At 42.6% G+C, this 13,109-nt stretch overlaps 1 protein-coding gene across 1 annotated transcript in view; it reads left to right on the top strand.

The window, feature by feature from the left end:
• The first annotated feature begins 428 nt into the window (after positions 1-428).
• The window catches only part of LOC139551243 (obscurin-like), a 91,662-nt gene continuing 78,981 nt past the window's right edge, over positions 429-13,109 (top strand). The window contains exons 1-9 of the mRNA XM_071362730.1: positions 429-628; positions 2,448-3,546; positions 6,588-6,857; positions 7,298-7,558; positions 9,588-9,893; positions 10,430-10,696; positions 11,448-11,554; positions 11,890-12,058; positions 12,828-13,100. Of these exons, the coding sequence (XP_071218831.1) occupies positions 2,457-3,546; positions 6,588-6,857; positions 7,298-7,558; positions 9,588-9,893; positions 10,430-10,696; positions 11,448-11,554; positions 11,890-12,058; positions 12,828-13,100 (2,743 nt within the window). The 5' untranslated portion in view covers positions 429-628; positions 2,448-2,456. The remainder of the gene's footprint in view (positions 629-2,447; positions 3,547-6,587; positions 6,858-7,297; positions 7,559-9,587; positions 9,894-10,429; positions 10,697-11,447; positions 11,555-11,889; positions 12,059-12,827; positions 13,101-13,109) is intronic.

The following is a 13,109-nucleotide window of genomic DNA, read 5'->3' as shown; positions in this document are numbered from 1 at the left end:
AGTAGGCGTTCTAAAACTTTTTACCGGTAGTGTACATTGTGGTATTGTATGGTGGAGGTTTTTGTGTTGTGGATATGTAGTGGTGTAGCGATGTTATATGATTTACTGTTTAATTGTTTGCTTAATTGTAATGTAAGTGTGTTGATGTGCTTAGACCCCAGGAAGAGCTGCTGCTGCCTTGGCAGAAGCTCATCTGCATCCATAATAAAATACAAAAAAATACTAATACAAATGTTTTGAATCTGTTGTTATGGGGTTGGCTAGTCAAGGTAGATAAGCTATACCAGCCTGTCCAGCCCCCTGCTCCAGCACCCAGGCTATATCTACAGTAAATGACAAGTCTATTTTGGGAAGGAGGCTGCACCATAATAGGAACGTCAGCTACTTGGCATCATGAGGTACCAATGAAGAAAAAAGAAACACGCGTAGTCAACCACCCACTGCAGGAGACTGGGGAATGTTATACTGCCCTGGATACAAATCATCGTTGTAGGAATATTGACCAAACATACATTTGTTGAATCTCAACAGCAAAGATTGGATCATCTTTCGGACTGTAAAACTTTGTTAAAGTTTTCGTCCACATGTTTCAGCGCCTGTTTTACCAGAGAGTGTCTGAAGACTCAAGGTGAGAAAATTATTGCTGAAATTGAATTAACCCAGTTCCCAGTTGAAATAGTCTAAATGTAAATTCAATTTCCAATAACTGATCAACATAAATTGTAATTTAATCAGGCCTATATTAATGTAGAGTTTCTTATTTTTAGACAAATCATCTTCATTCATTAGTGTGCTGTTCTATGTTTGTGGCGACAGTTTTACACTGTCTAAAACCTATGTTTTTATAACTTATATATTGAATTGCAATGAGTAACTTGTAGGTCGAAGAAGACCATATTTAAAATGTTTTTTGCTGACTATCTACAGTACATCAAACCAACTACATAAAACATGTATGATCTATTTGCATAATTGTATTGGTACATTTATCAAGCAATATCGAATAACGAAGCTTTTCCTTCTCTTGTGGGTTCCCTACCAAACAGCTGAACTGTCTTTGCTACTACAAATGGCAATGGACAGAGACAAGGCCTGACAGCTGAGGTTATTTTTGGGACAGGCAGCTCAGGGGAGGGAGGTGACAAAGATGGCAAATGTCACCCTTTCAAAGACAATATTTGCTCTATTTAACCGGGTTAAAACAGCATTTATCGTAATCTGACGGTGCACTGATCAGTTCGGGTAGGCTACAGGCCTAATAAACCACCTGCTCCCCTCTGGATACGCCTTTTTAGCAAGTGTGTAGGTGTTATTTGATCTTGATATGGGCCTGGTTGATGTCCTATGCGACCGTGCTACTCAAGTCTGGTCCTGCGGACTCAAATAATGTATAAATAAAGAATGTGCACCCCTGTGGGTTCCCAGGACCAGAATTGAAGAACAGTAGGCCTATGGCACCAACTAATCTAAATATTCCACTTCAGTAGGCTAGTATTGTTTTAAGTGTAACAAATAGGCAGAAGCCTATGAAATATGTACTTCTAACCCAAAAACTTACTGTAGGCTATTATTTGGAAAGAATGAGGAGGATTGTTTTTCTATGCATCCCTCTGTCACTAGAATCTGCCTCCCTCTTGGTTAGCTCTGATGATCATTTATCATCAGTTGGACTATTTTTGCTAGAATATGATCCATTTTATGGTTGTTACTTGTAATCTTGTTAGCCTACTCTGTATCACTGTGTTTTAGTTAGAAATCTGTCCTGGGCAGGCAAATATGCTGTACAAAACAATAAAACTGCAGATTGTTACATTGAATGGGACAATTTTATGTTCGACCTACATAGAGACATTATATACAATATTTAAGTCAGTATTCTGTATTGTTTATGTAAATGTAAACAGATGAAGGCTGAGTGATTTGCTCTATAAATGTTTTAACTACTGAGATATCATTGTTATCTGTCCTCAATGCATATCTTACATTTTGGAAAGGATGTTTTGTTGACTTCCATTGCAGACAGACGCCACTAAAAATATATCGGCCATAAGTGAGACATGTTAACACATTCCTCCAAGTTCCTATGAAAACAATCTTAATTTACAGCAAAGAATTAACTCTACAATGGCCCACCCAAACACAGTGTGACCCTATGTGTGAACAAGGTTTTCCAAACTTTAGTCATGACTTGCTGATGTAGAGTTGTTACATTATTATGTCAGGCATGAGAAGGATGAGACACTAGAGGCTGTGTAGTGTCATGCAAGTGTGACATTCTAGTTCAAGAGGCAAGTGATTTAAATGATTGACAATAAGATTAGAAGGATATCTCATCGTTTTGGTTGCCTTTCCTATGCACTTCTTGATATATCCCAGTATTCTTGATTATTCTATTCTCTCAACAGTGTGTTTCAATTCTAAATGACACTATTTCCTTGGTACTCTAGGAACTAGTAATGGACCAGAACCTGTTTGGAGGGGCCCCCAGGTTTCTCACGCGGCCCAAGGCCTTCGCAGTGTGCGTGGGAAAGGATGCCACCTTGAGCTGCACCATTGTGGGCAACCCCACCCCACTGATTACCTGGGAAAAGGAGAAGCTACGTCTGACCTCTGGGGGCCGCTTCAAGATGGTGGATGATGGTGACGTCTACCGCCTCACCATCTACGATCTAACCCTGGAGGACAGCGGCCAGTACATGTGCCGGGCCAAAAACAATGTTGGGGAAGCATATGCATGCGTAACCCTTCACGTAGGCCTTCCACAGGAGATGGTGGAGAGGGCCCCCGTCTTCATGGTTAAGCCTACCTCCGCACGAGTAGGCCTGGGGGGCGACGTGGTCTTCCACTGCCGGGTTGTGGCTTACCCAGAGCCCAAATTTGACTGGGAGAAGGACGGGCGTTACCTGGCCGAGACGAACCGCATCAAGGTGACATCGGACAGTGACAGCAGCTCTCTGAGGATCCAGAGCGTGCGCAGCCTGGACAGCGGCACATACACTTGCCGCGCCCAGAATTTGGTAGGCCGCTCTAACTCCGCCGCCACCTTGGTTATAGACACCCAGGACTCCCGTCACCTGGGCAAGGACAAGAGCACCTCCCTCCTCTCCCACCTCCAGAAGCGTAAAGAAGGGATCTCTATCTACTGCACTGCCGAGACCAGCAGCTCCACTTACAACTCCACCACCACTTCCTCGACCGCCACCACTATGGTCACAGACGGGCTGAGCCTTCTGGGTCTAGACCACAGCAGCGCAGCGCTGGTCAGTCATCTGCCCAAAGGCGTCTTCACCCGCACCTGCACAGTGACTGAAGGCAAGCACGCCAAACTCAGCTGCTTCGTGACGGGCCACCCCAAGCCTCACATCATCTGGAGGAAGGATGGGGGGAACATTGGCGAGGGACGCAGACAGATCATGTATGAGGACCAGGCTGAGAACTTCATCCTCAAGATCCTGTACTGCAAACAGAGGGACAATGGTCTGTACACCTGTAACGCCTCCAATATGGCTGGACACACCTACAGCGCCGTGCTGGTGATAGTTAAAGGTAAGCAAAAAAAACAATAAAAATCACAAATGGTTGGTATTTCAAGAGCGATGTTTGATTGGAATATAAATGATGTAGAATAGTGCATTTACTCCATGAATTATTATTTTAATTTGATAGTGCATCACATCTAAGTCTTCTACAAATAAAATGTTTAGCATTAGTTTTTCCATATTCTGCCATTACCATACTCCCAGTCTAGTTCATCACTCGGCTGTTGAGGAAAATGTGAGGGTAGTTTTCTTTAACGTTTCCATAACGAGGCAAAGGGATTCATGACTATTTAAGGGACATGACAATGTTTGTCATGTGGGGAGGTGACCTTAGATTAACTCTCTCTCATTGCTCTATATGAATTGCTGATAGTCGACTAGTATATAACATATATAACATTTCTTTAAATATAGCCCAAATGTCTCTGCAATGCAGGCCTGCATAACAGTGGAGTTTGTCATTCTTGTGATGTTGAGGTCCCCCTGTACACGGGCTTATGTATGTGAAAGCATTGATTTCAAAGAGTGTTTAAAGGCCCAATGCAGCCATTTTTTCTTTTTTTACATTTACATTTTTTGTCATTTAGCAGATGCTCTTATCCAGAGCAACTTACAGCAGTGAGTGGATACATTTTTTTTCCCGTACTGAGCTCAATATCAAATAATTTCTGGGTGACAGTTAATAAGTACCTTATTGTGATTGTTTTCAATTATAATGGTCATAAAGAAACAAAAATAGCTTCTTGGCAAAGAGCAATTACTCCAGCAAGAATTTTACTAGGACTGTCTGAGTGGTCTGAGTGGAGAGGTTAAAAAAGAAACAATTCGCTGTTATTCACCGCATGTTGATGTCTTCATGGCAAGGCCAACACTCCATTCCACCAAAACAGGCTGAAATTTCAGGCGGTCTTTACAAACAGCTTTACACTAAAAGAGCATTATCAACAATTTTACAATACACAGTATTATTACAATCTCATTGTGTGGAAATATACTGTATATAAAACACAGGAAAATCACATGGTCCTGCACTGGGCCTTTAAACATGATAGTGCAAGGAATCTGAAGAGGTTAACCGAGGGTGTGCTGTCCTTGAGATATCGGATAATGTCATACAGTCATGCTCTTACGGAAATTAGTCTCAACAAGTCTATCCACACTAAAATAATTAACCAAAGTGAGCTAAAACATTCATTTGAGCACAGTTTTACTTTGCCCCAACATCGACTTAAACTGTGCAACTAAGTGGTGGAATGCTGGCAGCGAAATGAAGGGGGAGTGTCATGTTTCATCTATTTTCTGCTAGTGATGAGTAGTTCACAGTTGCAATGATGGCCATTAGGTGCCAGAGCTAGGGTGATTTTCCATGAGCAACTCCTGATTTGCCAGAAGCCTGGAGCATGGAGATTTATCAATGGCGGATGTTAATCTCTGTCTCAATTTGACAGCGAGTGCAGTGCCCATGGCAGTGATTTTGGTTGCATCTAATTGACACCAGATAATGGATTCTTGAGAGGCTTTGCAAGCGAGAGGGACTGTATCTCTCCACCCTTTATGTACCAGTGTTTTTATTAACACCAGATCATTTGATGACCCTCTGGTGTACAATAAGCACCTCTAGGAAATGTCACAATTGAAACATACTCAGTAGTCACAGTCCCAGCCAAACATTCAAAACACACATTCAAATGATAAGTTATATGGAAAGATGAAAGCAGCACATAAACGCTAAACTAAAATGTAAGTGAATATGGTTTAGCCTCTGTTCCTTCTCAACTGTTTTCAAAGAGCATAAGCCATTATTTAATATTTTACTGCAGTGGGCTAAACAAGGGTCACACAGTATTTCTTGGTAGTCTTAAACAAATATACTTTTAATATACAAAATTCTACACCTCACACGCATGGTTATGGGCTTAAAACAAAGAAGACACCTGTACCATGTCAGATATAGAGTTGAAATGCATTCCATTTTGAGTTTGCATCACAGTATTACACTTGATATATATCACATAAGACTGAAATATAACAAAACTGTTTGACATAGAAACACCAGATTTTCGGGTGGGTTTTTGAAATAATGTTTATTAATTAAATATGAATAACATTCCACCCATGAGGCAACTAGGTCATTTGACTGCGCTGCCTATTTTGAAATTCTGAATAAATAGAGCTGATTATTCTGAGTGCTGATGTCTTGTTCTAAGCTTGTCCAAATGGAAATGCAGTACATAATAATTGCCCTGTAAGAAGCCTTGTAAGCTCATTCCATAATAAAGTAAACAGACAGTTAAATCGTAGAGAACTAAAGCATTCTCTAAATGGACATGTTTCCTTTTGTTGCTGAAAATGGAACAGCACTTGTCTATGGAATCTGCATTCTAAGGACTGTAAATGTTGGTTTTATTTGATGGAAACACTCTGTGATGTATTGGAGCCCATAGAAATCAGTCCTATAGAATGTGTGTGTATCACATGAGGTGGACACATGACAAAATGCTGGCTTGGACTGCTCCAACCTTGGGTTGATGATGGAGTACAGCTGAAATACATAAGTGATTGAAACTCTAGTACTGTACAAGTACTTTAAAGGTAGATTCAGTGGAATTACGTTGCCACGAGCAGCACCGGAGATATTGAAATGAGCGAGAGTCACACAAGGTATCTGCGCATGTGCACAGGTTCGCTTTGTGCTGTGTACAGTGTGGTAGCCAGGGCACCAAAACAGTGGAGAAGTTGAGTCTCGCGCTTCAATGCTCTTAGTTGTTGCTGAAATTGACCCACTATGCTGTTTACTTTCTGCTGAGAAGTGTTCAAAGTAAGATACATTAATTTAATTACTGGAGTCACTCACCTTTTTAAAAATGTTCTGCAATCCTCCTATGTCAGAGCCCAAGGCAGGGTATGGCATATTAAAATAAATACATCCATTGTATCGGCAAAACAGATAGAGAGTGACTTTATGAGCAATTGATTTACGCATCCACCAATTTCCATAATTTCACTCACCTTCTGACAATTATTCTGTGTTCTTTCAATGATCCTCAGAGCCCAAGGTGCCGTTCAGGAGGAAGCTGCAGGATGTGGAGGTCCAGGAGAAGATGACGGCCACGCTGCTGTGTGAGGTTCCCATCTCCACCACCCAGGCCAGCTGGTTCATGGAGGAGACGCGACTGGACGACTGCTCCAAGTACCGAATGGAGGAGGAGGGCACCATGCGGCGCCTCACCATCCACAACGTCACCACCAATGATGATGCCGTCTACATCTGCGAGATGAAGGAGGGGAGCCGCACCGTGGCCGAGCTCACTGTGCTGGGTACGAGAGCCATTTTCTTGTCTCTAGTCTTCTGACAAACTCCTGATGCCTCCAATAACAAATATTGTGCAACATTATCAACTTTGAGATTGTTCCTACATTATACTTTGATGGAAAATATATCAGACAGACGTTTACAATGAAATGTTGTGAAGTTTCATAATGTAATAGGCATTACTGCCTATTACTGTCAAAATATGCTGTCAAAATACTGTCAAAATATACTGTCAAAATACAGTGTAAAAATATATTGTCAAAATATACAGTCAAAATACAGTCGAAAAACTGTCAAAACATTTAATGACGCAAAGGGAGTCTCCAATTTCCTTTCTGACCTTTCAAGGGGGCAATAACCTTGGTATTTAGTTTACACAGTGTTAGTGCTGCAGTCTTGTAGACTACACTTGCCATTTGGTGACCCTTGTACTTGTCACTCACAGGCAACATCACTAAGAAGCTGCCCAGGAGGACTGTAGTGCCAGTGAGTGATACGGTGATCTTCTGCGTTGAGCTGGAGCACCCCTGTTCTGACGCCTACTGGACACGCAATGCCGAGCGTCTGAAGCCGGACACACGCATATTAATTGCGTGCACCCTCAGGCAATACACTTTAACCATCAGCCACTGCCAAGCTGACGACTCAGGAGAGGTGGCCTTCATGGCTGGAGACTGCAAGACCTCCACAAGATTCTCTGTCACAGGTGAGCTACAGACATAGACCTACATGCATAGCACAGACTCTAAAGTCCTTTTCCTATCACAGCATCAAATTAGGAAATCCTACATTTAAATTCCCTTTTGATTCATCTGATCACAAAGGTTAACTATACTTATTTTATTTCACCTTCATTTAACCAGGTAGGCTAGAACTGCGATAACCAAGATAAAGCAAAGCAGTTCGACACATACAACAACACAGAGTTACACATGGAATAAACAAACATACAGTCAATAATACAGTAGAAGAAGAAAAAAAGGCTATATACATTGTGTGCAAATGAGGTAAGATAAGTGAGGTAAGGCAATAAATAGGCCATGGTGGCGAAGTAATTACAATATAGCAATTAAACACTGGAATGGTAGATGTGCAGAAGATGAATGTGCAAGTAGAGATACTGAGGTGCAAAGGAGCAAGATAAATAAAAAATACAGTATGGGGATGAGGTAGTTGGATGGGCAAATTACAGATGGGCTATGTACAGGTGCAGTGATCCGTGAGCTGCTCTAACAGCTGGTGCTTAAAGCTAGTGAGGGAGATAAGAGTTTCCAGCTTCAGTGATTTTTGCAGTTCATTCCAGTCATTAGCAGCAGAGAACTGGCCAAAGGAGGATTTGGCTTTGGGGGTGACCAGTGAGATATACCTGCTGGAGCGCGTGCTACGGGTGGGTGCTGCTATGGTGACCAGTGAGCTGAGATAAGGCAGGGCTTTACCTAGCAAATACTTGTAGATGACCTGGAGCCAGTGGGTTTGACGACGAATAAGAAGCGAGGGCCAGCCAACGAGAGTCTGTGCTATGCATGTAGGTCTATGTCTGTAGCTCACCTGTGACAGAGAATCTTGTGGAGGTCTTGCAGTCTCCAGCCATGAAGGCCACCTCTCCTGAGTCGTCAGCTTGGCAGTGGCTGATGGTTAAAGTGTATTGCCTGAGGGTGCACGCAATTAATATGCGTGTGTCCAGGTCGCAGTGGTGGGTTGTATATGGGGCTTTGGTGACAAAACGGATGGCACTGTGATAGACTGGATCCAATTTGCTGAGTAGAGTGTTGGAGGCTATTTTGTAAATGATATCGCCGAAGTCAAGGATCGGTAGGATGGTCAGTTTTACGAGGGTATGTTTGACAGCATGAGTGAAGGATGCTTTGTTGCAAAACAGGAAGCCGATTGTAGATTTAATTTTGGATTGGAGATGTTTAATGTGAGTCTGGAAGGAGAGTTTACAGTCTAACCAGACACCTAGGTATTGGTAGTTGTCCACATTTTCTAAGTGAGAACCATCCAGAGTAGTGATGCTGGACGGACGGGCAGGTGCGCTCAGTGATCGGATGAAGAGCATGCATTTAGTTTTACTTGCATTTAAGAGCAGTTGGAGGCCACGGAAGGAGAGTTGTATGGCAATCATTTGAGAAACCAAGGCTGTTGAGTCTGCCGATAAGAATGTGGTGATTGACAGAGTCGAAATCCTTGGCCAGGTCACAGTACGGCTGCACAGTATTGTTTCTTATCGATGGCGGTTAAGATATCGTTTAGGACCTTGAGCGTAGCTGAGGTGCACCCATGACCAGCTTGGAAACCAGACTGCATAGCGGAGAAGGTACGGTGGGATTCGAAATGGTCGGTAATCTGTTTGTTAACTTGGCTTTCGAAGACCTTAGAAAGGCAGGGTAGGATAGATATAGATCTGTAGCAGTTTGGGTCTAGAGTGTCTCCCCCTTTGAAGAGCGGGATGACCGTGGCTGCTTTCCAATCTTTGGGAATCTCAGACGATATGAAAGAGAGGTTGAACAGGCTAGTAATAGGGGTTGCAACAATTTCGGCAGATCATTTTAGTAAGAGAGGGTCCAGATTGTCTAGCCCAGCTGATTTGTAGGGGTCCATATTTTGCAGCTCTTTCAGAACATCAGCTATCTGGATTTGTTCTGTACATCTGCAGATACATCATATCACTGACTTTTCTCAGAATTTATCATACATACATGAGCCATTTCAAACTATACCTCCCTCCCTCCCAGCTGCCAGAAAGCATCCTCCTGATCCCCCCATCGATGTGGTGGTGCGCAACAAGACTGACTCATCCATCACCCTCCACTGGTCCCCCCCAGACAGTGACCGCCCTGTGCCCATCAAGGGGTACATGGTAGAGAGGAGGAAGGTGGGTGCCCAGACCTGGCAGAGGTGCAATGGCATGGAGATCAGCCTCTTTACTGAGATCACGATCCAGAACTTCACAGAGGAGGCCAGCTACCAGTTCCGCATTTCTGCAGTCAACAACTATGGCCAGAGCCAATACCTGGAGGTTCCCGGGACCTTCTACCTTGGTGAGACAGACAAACATATTTTTACTCCTTATTACTTGGTTTTATTGAAGAAGAAACTAATGGCAGTCTAGGAATACTCCTGGAGATGTATGAGGTAGACAAGAAGAATGTGGGTCTGCACCAAGGCTTGTAGGTAGAAGGTGACTTGTACGTAAGAGTAAAATAACTAAGTACACTCTTAGAAAAAAAGGTGCTATCTAGAACCTAATAGGGTTCTTCGGCTGTCACCATAAGAGAACCCTTTAAATAACCCATTTTGGTTCCAGGTAGAACCATTAAGGTTCCAGGTAGAAGTTTTTGAGGTTCCATGTAGAACCCTTTCCACAGAGGGTTCTACATAGAACCCAAAAGGTTTCTACCTGGAACCAAAAAGGGTTCTACCAGGACCCTAAAACGGTTCTCCAATTGGGATAGCAGAAGAACCTTTTTGGAACTTTTCAACAGGTACTCACAATCATACCGTAATAAGAAAAAATATATAAAAACACCAGCCTGCTACTTTTGTAATACTGATGTGATTCAACCCTTTCTTACAGAGCCCAGTGCAGAGGTGAAAACAGGCCTGATGAACAGCACAGCCATCTCAGGTGAGGAGGCCTCACTCTCCGTGGATCTGTCTGCCGTGTGCTCTGGCGTCTGGTCTATCAACGGACGCCTCCTGCGTAGTGGTGGTGACTACCTCATCACCCGCCAAAAGACCACACACACGCTGATGATCCGGACGGTCTTGATGGAGATGAACGGAGCCGTGGTCAAATTTGTGGGCGGTGGCTCTGAGAGCACTTGTATACTCAAAGTGAAGGGTAAGGACTGGAATAGGGGGCAATGCCAAGAATAAGAACTGTGGATTGAATATGCATGTCTTCATTAGCATGATGCTTTGATTGCCTGTATAAATCAAATCAAATATAACAAGCTTTGTAAACAACAGATGTAGACTAACAGTGAAATGCTTACTTACGGGCCCTTCCCAACAATGCAGAGAGAAAGAAAATAGAGAAATAATAGAAAAGTAAAACATGTAATAATAAAAGTAATAATAAATATACAATGAGTAACGGTAACAATAACACAATGAGTATAAAGGCTACATATACATAATCAAAAAAAGGTACTATCTAGAACCTAAAAGGGTTCTTTGGCTGTCCCCATAGGAGAAGAACCCTTTGTTGAACCCTTTTTGGTACTACTGTAGGTAGAACCCTTTTGGTTCCAGATAGAACCCGTTCCACTATTTCTTATTGATCTATTAACTAATTTACCGCATGGTGATGTCACCAGGCAGGCCAAAACTCCATCCCACCAAAACAGGCTTAAATTCCAGGCTTTCTTTACAAATAGCTTTTAGACTAAAAGGGCGTTATCCTCATTTTCACAATTTCACAGTATTATTCCAACCTCATAGTGCTGTACAAGCAGTTAGGAACCTCATCTGTTAGCTGTTCTGTTAGACAGTCACCATCTTTCCATTGGAATTTCCCATACAACAACTACAATTCAATACTCTGTAATAAGCATAGCCCTGGTAGCTTATGTGAAACCTCTTATTTACAGCTCCACCTATCCGGTTCACCAGTAAGTCTGCTCACACTGAGGTGGTGACCTGCAGCGCCCAGTCCTCCGCCCAGCTGACCACAGAGGTGTCTGATTACCATGCCCAGGTGTGTAGTGGTCCTTTTGTAGCTCAGTTGGTAGCGCATTGCGCTTGTAACACCGGGGTAGTGGGTTTGATGCACGACTGTAAATCACTTTGGATAAAAGCGTTTGCTAAATGGCATATATTATCTAATGACATACAGTATATTATATAGAAGTCCAGATGACTGAATTAATTAATGAACAAATGAATACTTTATTTGTCTGTTAGGATTAGGAGTAGTGTTATAAATACAAAAATACTTAAGACTTTCTCTTTTGAATTGTTCAGATTCAATTCACTGTGTAATGCTGTCTCTTATGCGGATTGTGCATTTCAATGTTTCCTCTAACTCTGTAGGTGGTCTGGATGAAGAATGGACGGGAGCTGAAGATGGGCAAGAAGTATGAGTGCATAACCACTGACCACAAGAGGATCCTGATGGTACACAATGTCACTGAAGAGGACACGGGAATCTATGAGTGTGTCCTAAACGAAGACAGAATGTCCCTGACGCTTTCTCTAAAAGGTACAACAGGACAGCCGAAATATCAAGAATAAAGACTCAACTCTTGTATCATGCTATCATGCTAAAAATATGAAACCTCTCCAATGTCTACAACATATTAATAACTTGTTGACACCTGGTGGAAAGTGGGAACCTGGTCCCTCAGATTCCCATATAATCGTAATACAATAACAGAAATAGCTACATTTTGTACAGCTTCACTGAAAACCCGTTTGTATTATTATATATTTTTTTTACATATGACAGATGTTTTTACACTCGAAATCCAGTAGGTTAGTCTGACCCCGGATCTCAAACTGACACGGCGTATGAAGTGCAACCTCTAACCTACATTGCCTACAGAAAGCCCCTCTCACACCACGTGACACACAGGGACAGACTGGGCTGTGACAGCTAACACCAGGTGGTAGTGAGCCATCTAGCATGGGAAAGAGCTCTCTGTCATCATGTAATAAAGTCCAATGTGTCACTGGTACCGTCCCCAATCCTCCAACCACGCACAGGCAGACACCCACCTATCATATGGTGTATGAAATGTAGCTGTTTGGTTATAAAAGCATAATCAAATATTTGTAAAGCAAATAAATCATTGTAGATGATTCTGTTCTTGCATATTTTTTTATAATATTCAATTCCACATGGGCCTTTGTTAACATTTAATTATAACCTTAAGGTATTAATAGATTTCTACCACAACTCTATAAATTAAAAAAGTGGACAAATCATGTTTTTGTTCTTGATGACAAATCCATCCATGTTTCTCTTCCAGATGAAGCAAAATTCCTGAACAAGCCCAGGGGTCCCATGGGGGTGGCACCTGCCCTCAGCGGGGACCTTGAGTTGAACTGTGAGGTATCATCTGCCAGCGGGGTGGTGGTGTGGAGGAAGGATCAGACAGTGGTCATTGAGGACCAAAGAACTACCATTGTCTCCAAAGGGACACAGAGGAGACTGGTCATCAAGAACGCCAAGAAGAGTGACGAGGGACACTACTCCTGCGAGACAGCGGAAGACAAAGTCACATTCCAGGTCAAGATAAAAGGTAAGAGAG

The sequence above is a fragment of the Salvelinus alpinus genome, chromosome 23 (genome assembly GCF_045679555.1).
Source record: "Salvelinus alpinus chromosome 23, SLU_Salpinus.1, whole genome shotgun sequence".
Lineage (NCBI taxonomy): Eukaryota > Metazoa > Chordata > Actinopteri > Salmoniformes > Salmonidae > Salvelinus > Salvelinus alpinus.
This window is presented reverse-complemented; position numbering and strand designations above follow the sequence as displayed.